At 36.1% G+C, this 8,564-nt stretch overlaps 1 protein-coding gene across 1 annotated transcript; it reads left to right on the forward strand.

Annotated features, from left to right (window-relative positions):
* Nucleotides 1-1,045: 1,045 nt before the first annotated feature.
* LOC118618978 (serine-threonine kinase receptor-associated protein-like) lies at nt 1,046-2,142 on the forward strand. Its single transcript, XM_036245592.1, is given in 1 exon segment — nt 1,046-2,142. A coding segment is annotated over 1 exon segment (1,053 nt). The 3' UTR covers nt 2,099-2,142.
* Nucleotides 2,143-8,564: the final 6,422 nt, after the last annotated feature.

Raw genomic sequence — 8,564 nt, forward strand, 5'->3', positions numbered from 1 at the left:
CCCAGGCAAGGCACATACCTGGATTGCTGGTTTGGTCCCCAGATGGGGACATACAGGAGGCAACTGATTGATGTTTCTATCTCACATCTATGTTTCTCTCTCTCTCTCTTTTCCTCTCTCTCTGAAAATCAATAAAGACATATCCTTCAGTGAGGACTAAAAAAAAAAAAAAAAGACACAGAAACTGAAAGTAAATGGATAAAGATATTTTATGAAAATAGAAACAAGCCCAGTCAGTGTGATTTAGTGGTTGAACATAGACCCATGAAACAAGAAGTTGTCAGTTCAATTCCCAGTCAGGACATGCCCAGGTTGTGGGTCAAATTCCCAGTGGGGGGCATGCAGGAGGCGGCCAATCGATGTTCTCTCATCGATGTTTCTATCTCTCTCTCCTTCTCCCTGTCTCTCTCTCTAAAATCAATAAAGAAACATACATTTTTTAATAAAAAGAAAGAAAATGAAAACAAAAATTAATCTGGGGTAGCAATAATTATATTAGACAAAATATACTTTAAAGCAAACACTATAACAAGAGACAAAAAAGGACCCAGAAATTCCACTTCTGTATATTTATCTAAAGAAACACAAAACAGTAAATTGAAAAGACATATGTAGCCATGTTAATTGCAGCATTATTTACTATAGCCAAGATATGAAAGTAACCTAAGTGTCCCTCAACAGATGGATGGATAAATAAATGGTGCATATATACAACGAAATCTGACTGAGCCATTAAAAAAAAGAATGAGTGGACGGTGCGGGTCGAGACCGCCGGTTTTGTGGTTCTCCCCTTCCCCTACTTTCCTCCCTCCCTTCCTCCCTCTCCCTCCCTAGGCGGCTGTCCTGTCACAAACTCCCTGACCCATCCCTAACCCTTTCCTGACCTCGGTGTGCCACCGGGTTGGCCTCCTAGTTCCGTCTCCCGGTCCAGCCCTAGCGTCAGGGCCATCAGGGCCGGTCTTTGAGGAGCCGGAGGCGCTGCAGTTGAGAGAAAGGAACGAGAGGACCCTTGCTCCCCGCCCCGCTCGCTCGGTTCACCACCGCCATGGCAATGAGGCAGACTCCGCTCACCTGCTCCGGCCACACGCGGCCTGTGGTCGACTTGGCCTTCAGTGGTATCACGCCTTACGGCTATTTCTTAATTAGCGTGTGCAAAGATGGTAAACCTATGCTATGTCAGGGGGATATAGGAGACTGGATTGGAACTTTTTTGGGTCATAAGGGTGCCGTTTGGGGTTCAACATTGAATAAGGATGCCACCAAAGCAGCTACAGCAGCTGCAGATTTCACAGCCAAAGTATGGGATGCTGTCTCAGGAGACGAGTTGATGACCCTGGCTCATAAACACATTGTCAAGTCTGTGGATTTTACGCAGGATAGTAATTACTTGTTAACTGGGGGACAGGATAAACTGTTACGCATATATGACTTGAACAAACCTGAAGCAGAACCTAAGGAAATCAGTGGTCATACCTCTGGTATTAAAAAGGCTCTATGGTGCAGTGAGGATAAACAGATTATTTCAGCTGATGATAAAACTGTCTACCTTTGTGATCATTCTACTATGACAGGAGTGAAATCTCTAAGTTTTAATATGTCTGTTAGCAGTATCAAATATATTTCTGAGGGAGAGATCTTGGTAATAACTTATGGACGATCTATTGCTTTTCATAATGCAGTAAGTTTGGACCCAGTTAAATCCTTTGAAGCTCTTGCGCCCATCAATTCTGCATCTCTTCATCCTGAGAAAGAATTTCTTGTTGCAGGTGGTGAAGACTTTAAACTTTATTAGTATGATTATAATAGTGGAGAAGAATTAGAATCCTACAAAGGACACTTTGGTCCTATTCACTGCATGAGATTTAGTCCTGATGGAGAACTCTATGCCAGTGGTTCTGAAGATGGAACTTGGAGATTATGGCAAACTGTAGTAGGAAAAACATATGGCCTTTGGAAATGTGTGCTTTCTGAAGAAGATAGTGGTGAGCGGGCAAAGCCAAAGATCAGTTTTCCAGAGACAGCAGAAGAGGAGCTAGAAGAAATTGCTTCAGAGGATTCAGATTCCATCTATAGTTCAACTCCTGAAGTGAAGGCCTGAGTAGCATGCATATGGCTCAAATAGTATGCAACATACGGACTGAAACGAGCAAGCAGAGAAAAGCATCCGCCTTTCAGAGTTGGTCTCTGCTTAAGACAAACATGGAGCAGTAAATAATAAGGAGTATGAATAGCTCCAGTGTGGACCTAACTAACTTGCTGTTACCTGTAAGTGAAAATGCAAGAGTATCAGATGAAGGCAGGTGGAGTTATGCTCTAGTAGTACGATGGCCTATTGTGTTTTTAATGAATACATGCAAGCCAACATCCAATTTCTCTTATTACAGTTAGATTTCTTGTAGCTGTTTATGTTATAATGGAGACAAAAAATATATTGGCCTATTTTTCTGACTTTTCCCTTAAAGCAGAAAGCCTTTTTTGTGCTTTCATTGTAAAGAAGAGGGGGAATACATGATAAAGTAACAGGTTTTATTTCTTGTTCATCGTACACTGCTTCTAAACATCTAACTGTTTTTTAGTTGTCCAAATAAAATGCTTCTAAAATAAAACAATGTTTGTTTCTTGGGAAAAATGGATAGATTTGAGTTTTGTACATGGAAATTGCCTACATCATAACTGTATCAAAACAATCTGATTAAAGAATCAGTGGTAAAAAACATAAATAAATAAAAAAAGAATGAAATCTTGCCATCTACAACAATATGGATGGACCTAGCAGCTACTATGCTGAGTGAAATAAGTCAGACAGAGGAAGACAAATGCCATATGATTTCACTTACATGTGGGATCTAAAAATAAAAATAAATGAACAGCCCTGGCCAGTTTGGCTCAGCAGTTAGAACATCAGCCCATGGACCAAACAGGGTGGGTTTGATTCCAGTCAAGGGCACATACCTTGGTTGCAGTTCGATCTCTACCCTGGTTGGGGTTGTGTGAGAGGCAAAGCAATTGATGTGTCTCTTTCATATCAACATGTTTCTCTCTCTCTCCACTCCACCTACCTCCCTCCCACTCTATCTAAAAATCAATGGAAAAATATCCTCAGGTGAAGATAAAAAATTAATTAAGTAAAATAAAAATAAACGAACAAGCAGAACAGAAACAGACTCATTGGTACAGAGAACATTTTCACAGTTACTAGATGGGAGGGATACTGGGGGAATGGATGAAAAGGGTAAAGGGATTAAGGAAATATAAGTTGGTATTTACAGAATAGTTACAGGGATGTAATTTACAGCATAGGAAATATAGTTAATAATTTTGTACTAATTAGTATGGTGTCAGATAGATGGGTACTAGATTTATCAGGATGATCACTTTGTAAGTTATATAAATGTCTAATACCTGAAACTAATATTATGTTGTCTGTCAACTGTAATTTAAAAAATTATTAAAATAGAAAAAATGTCTATATATATACATATATACACACATATATATACATATATATACATATATATATATGCAATGATATGATTAGGAGTGGCTTCAAATCAGAAACAATGAATGCCAGAAAAAATGGAATAATGTATTTAAAGTGATAAAAGAAGAATTATTAAACAAGAATTTTATCAATTAAAACTATACATCAAAAATGAAGACATTTTCAGATAAATAAAAACAGAGAATATGTTGCTGGCAGACCATAGATTGATGTTTGGCACTTTGAGTTGAATAGAAATGACACTAGAAAGTAACTTGGATGAATCAAGAGCAGCAGAAATTGAAAATATATAGGATGAATTTAAAAGACTATATTTTTATTTTATTTACTAAATATTTAAAGTAAAATGTATACTACTATATTTTTGAATTATTAGACTTATAATTTTATGTAGATATATAATACCATTGCAAGATGCTATAATTTAACAAAAGTAATTTAGCATTAATTTTGTAAAAACGTGAATAAATTAAAGAAGCTCATTTATCCCTAGAGAAACCTCCAAAAATATTGCAAAAATATATATAGCTAAAAAGTCAATAAATAAAGAGTTTGCCTAACACAAAAAAAGATAGCAAAGAAAAAGGAGATGTGCAGAGAATGAGACAAATATAAAACAAATAGTAAAATGGCAAACCTAAATTTATACATATCATGCAATTAAAAATATAATTATCGTAAATAAATATAAAATTTCATAAACACATAATCAAATATAAACAAATAAAACAGTCCAATAAAAAATCCAGAAACTTTTAGACTGGATTAAAATGCAAGAGCTTACTACATGCTCTCTAGAAGACATGAGCTTATTTAGAGACATACAAAGTGGTTAAACGTAAAAATATACAAAATATACCATGTAAGCAGTTACCATAAAAAAGCTGAAAGGTTATATTAATATCAGACATAATAGATGACAAGAAAAAAGAATTACAAAAAACACAGAGACATTACATCATACTAAAAAGGTTAATATAGCAGTATAATATCACCATTATAAGTATATATGTCCAATAACATCTCCAAGACACAAGAAACAAAAGTTGACAAACTAAAAGTAGAAATCAACAAATTATAAACAAATTTTGGTTGGATATTTCAATATTCCTCTCTCAGCAACTGACAGAATACGTAGAAAAAAGCAGTAAGAACATCAAAGATCTGAACAACACTCCCCCACAACCTGACCTAATTGGCAAGTAGAGAATACCCCATCCAACAAGATGCATCTACTTTCAAGTAGAACATTCACCAAGATAGACATGTCAAGCCATAAAATAAGACTGAATGAATTGAAATGAAATTAAAACATGTAAGTATGTTTTATTATCACAACATGATTAAGTAAGAAAACAATAATTGAAAAAATATCTGAAAAATCCCCCAAATAACTCATGGATCAAGGAAGTAACCATATGATAAATTTAAAAAAATATTCAAAACTGAATATAAATAAAAACACAACATGTCAGACTGGCCGGTGTGGCTCAGTGGATTGAGCGTAGTCCCATGGACTGAAAGGTCCCAATCAGAGCACATGCAGGGGTTGTGGGCTCGATCCCCAGTTGGGGGTGTGCAGAGGCAGCCAAGTGATGTTTCTCTTTTATGCTGTTGTTTCTTTCTTTTCCTTCCTTTATCTCTAAAAAATCAATTTAAAAAATATTTTAAAAAACACAACATGTCAAAATTTCTGCTATGCAGTTAAGTCAGTACTTAAAGGACAACTGTAACTGCCTCTAATAGAAAACAAGAAAAGTGTAAAATTTATTATCTCAGCTTTCATCTTTAAAATTGGAAAAATAAGGGCAAAGTCAACCAAATAAAAATGTCAGGAAAGAAATAAGGTTAAGAACAGAAAAGAATGAAATAGAAAACAAATTTTAAAAAGACCAAAGTCTGATTTTAAAAAAAATAAAACTGATAGTAATAGTTAAAAAAAGAAAAAGAAAAGAAAAGACATGTCAACAATATCAGGAAGGAAAGAGGGATATCAGTCCAGGTATTAGAGACATTAAAAGGAAAATAAAGTTGTAAATATTCTGAAAAAACATAGGTCAATAAATTTTACAACTTAAAATGGAAAAATTCCATCAAAGATGTCTATTGCAAAAATTTTGTCAAAATAATTTTTTTTAAATAAAATAACCTTGTCATCTAAAAAAAATTATCTGGAAATTGCTGTTGTGTCCAGTCCTACTGGCCAGGGTACATAGGAGCCACCATAGAAAGAATACGATACAAAAAAATCAAGTTTCAGAGTCTTGGGATCTCTGGTTCCTCAGCTGACTACATCTCATGTAAAACAATCACCTCCTATGAGAGACTTCTCGCAAACCTCTCCAGAAATGTCACCATATAGAGAAACCATCATTTCATAGTACTAAATCAGAAAAACTTAAACTCTCCAGTGTCCACTATACTTTTTGGTACACCATGATTAAATGAATGGGATGAATGAAAAATTAGACTAAGTCTAATGGAAGTTACCCAGAAAGAAAAAGATCCAAAACCTCTTTTGAAAGAAGGGGAAAGAGAAATACATTGCTTCTTGTTAGTACATTCTTTTGTTAACTGTCCTCATAGTCCAGGCCATCGTACTCTTAGCCAGTAATGTCTTTACTTTTCCTAAAATGGGTATTTTTAAAAATTTTCCCAAACTTACTTGTGTGAGGCACAAATTCCTGTTCATGGCTGAGAATCCTTCGGAGTTCTTCAAAGTCAGGATGGCATCTTCACTTCTTTTTTTTTAACCATATTGTTGAGAGTATTACAGATATCCCCCCTTTTTTCCCCAATTGCCCCTTTCACTGGGTTCCTGCCCCACCCAGGTCTTCACCATGCTATTATCCGTGTCCATGGGCAATACATATATGCATATAAGTTCTTTGGTTAATCTCTTCCCGCCCCTCACCTCCCCGTTTCCCTCTGAGATATGTCTATTCCATGTTTCTGTGCCTTTGATTCTATTTTATTCATCAGTTTTTTTGCTCATCAGATTTCACATATAAGTGAGGTCATGTGATACTTGTCTTTTTTTGCTTGGCTTATTTTCTTTAACATAATATTCCCCAGGTCCCTCCATGCTGTCTCAAAAGATAAGAGGTCACTCTTTCTTACAGCTGCATAGTATTCCATTGTGTAAATGTACCACAGCTTTTTTATCCACTCATCTACTGATGGGCACTTAGGCTGTTTCCAGATCTTAGCTATTGTAAATAGTGCTGCTATGAACATAGGGGTGCTTATATTCCTTCTGACTGGTGCTTTGGGATTCTTAGGAAATATTTTTTAGGTGACAGGGATTACGGTTTCTTAACCATAAAATAAATGCCATCACACCGCAATTTTCTACTTCTGCTAGATGGTAGGAGTGTTGGGAATTGACTTTGTTGCATGGGTAGGCTCAGGTGTACTCAAGAACCTAAGAACCATTTTAATTTTTCAATTAAAAGAAAATATTTTAACTATTTGGGACCTTCAATTTTCCTCTTACATCTCTAATTCTGTAAATTCTTTTAAATATTATTCAATTATTTATACTGCCTCTACAAGAATCGCAACCCGAAGATGTTGTATTATCTTTTGTATTGATTGCCTGTCCAATCATATATATAATTTAAATGAAAGAAGTATAGAAAATAGTAATCCTTGTAATTTCAAGGGCTTTCTGAGTGTAAATCTTATATTGAAAACAGATACATTTTTTTTAAAATGGAAAGACAGCCCTGGCCAGTTTGCTCAGTGGTTAGAGCACCGGCCAGCAGACCAATGAGTTGCAGGTTTGATTCTGGTCAAGGGCATGTACCTCTGTTATGGTTTGTTCCTGGTCCTGGTCAGGGTCAGGTGAGGGATAACTACTTGGTGTGTTCCTCTTGCGTCAATATTTCTCTATCTCTCTCTCTCCCCCCCCCCCTTCTTTTTCCCTCCCTCCCTCCCTCTCTCCCACTATATCTGAAGATAAATGAAAAAATATCTTCAGGTGAGGATTTAAAAAAAAATGGAAAGGCAGAGCAGAGAATACAAAAGGAAAGGATGCTGTATCTGACTGAATTTAAATATTTTTATATTTTTTCATTGATTTTTTAGAGAGAGAGGAAGGGAGAGAGAAAGAGGAACATCAATGTGAGAGCAAAACATCATTTGGCTGCCTCCTGCACGCTCCCCAGTGGAGATCAAACTCACAACCCAGGCATGTGCCCTGTCCATCCGGAATCGAACCAGGACCTCTCAGTCCATGGGACAATGCTCAATCCACTGAGCCATAGCGGCCACGCAGAATTTAAATTTTTAATAAAAAAATTGTTGTTGTTGTTTTTATCCTCACCCGAGGACATTTTTCCATTTTTTATTCAGATAGAGCAGGAAGGAGAGAGAGGAAGAGAGAGAAACATCGATGTGAAAGGGACACATCAAGTGGCCGCCACCCACACAATCCAACCAGGGCCAGGGACAAACCGCAGCCAAGGTACATGCCCTTAGTGGGAACCGAACCCGGGTCTCTGTGGACCACAGGCTGACGCTCTACTGCTGAGCCAAACTGGCAGGGCTTTAATAAAAATTTTAAAAATGGAATAGTTCTATGCCAATTAAGGAAATTCTATTTATAATTTTTTTCCCATAAAGAAAAGTCCAGGCCAGATATATTAACTGATTAATTCAATCAAAAAAAATTTTTAAATATCAATTCTTATACATAGTCTTTTAGAAAATAGAGGATAAAGGAATGCTTCTCAACTTATTTGATCAGACCCTTGTTGCCCTCATTCCAAAATCATCAGATAAGAAGAGAAGGATACCCTCATAAGCATAGATGCAAAATCCTTAACAAAATATTACCAAATAGAATGTAACAATATACTAAAAACTATAATAATAATAAAATGTATTATTATTAAGTGGGTCTATCCCAAAAAGGCAAAGTTGGTTTAACATCAGAAAATTGAAAGGTTTCAGTACCTTTTCATGATAATAACTCTCATGCACACTAGGAAGAGAAGGGACTTTCTTCAACTCTTAAAAAACAAACAAACTCCTTCAGCTGACATCCTACTTAGTGGTA

Source organism: Molossus molossus, unplaced genomic scaffold (assembly GCF_014108415.1).
Source record: "Molossus molossus isolate mMolMol1 unplaced genomic scaffold, mMolMol1.p scaffold_m16_p_6, whole genome shotgun sequence".
Lineage (NCBI taxonomy): Eukaryota > Metazoa > Chordata > Mammalia > Chiroptera > Molossidae > Molossus > Molossus molossus.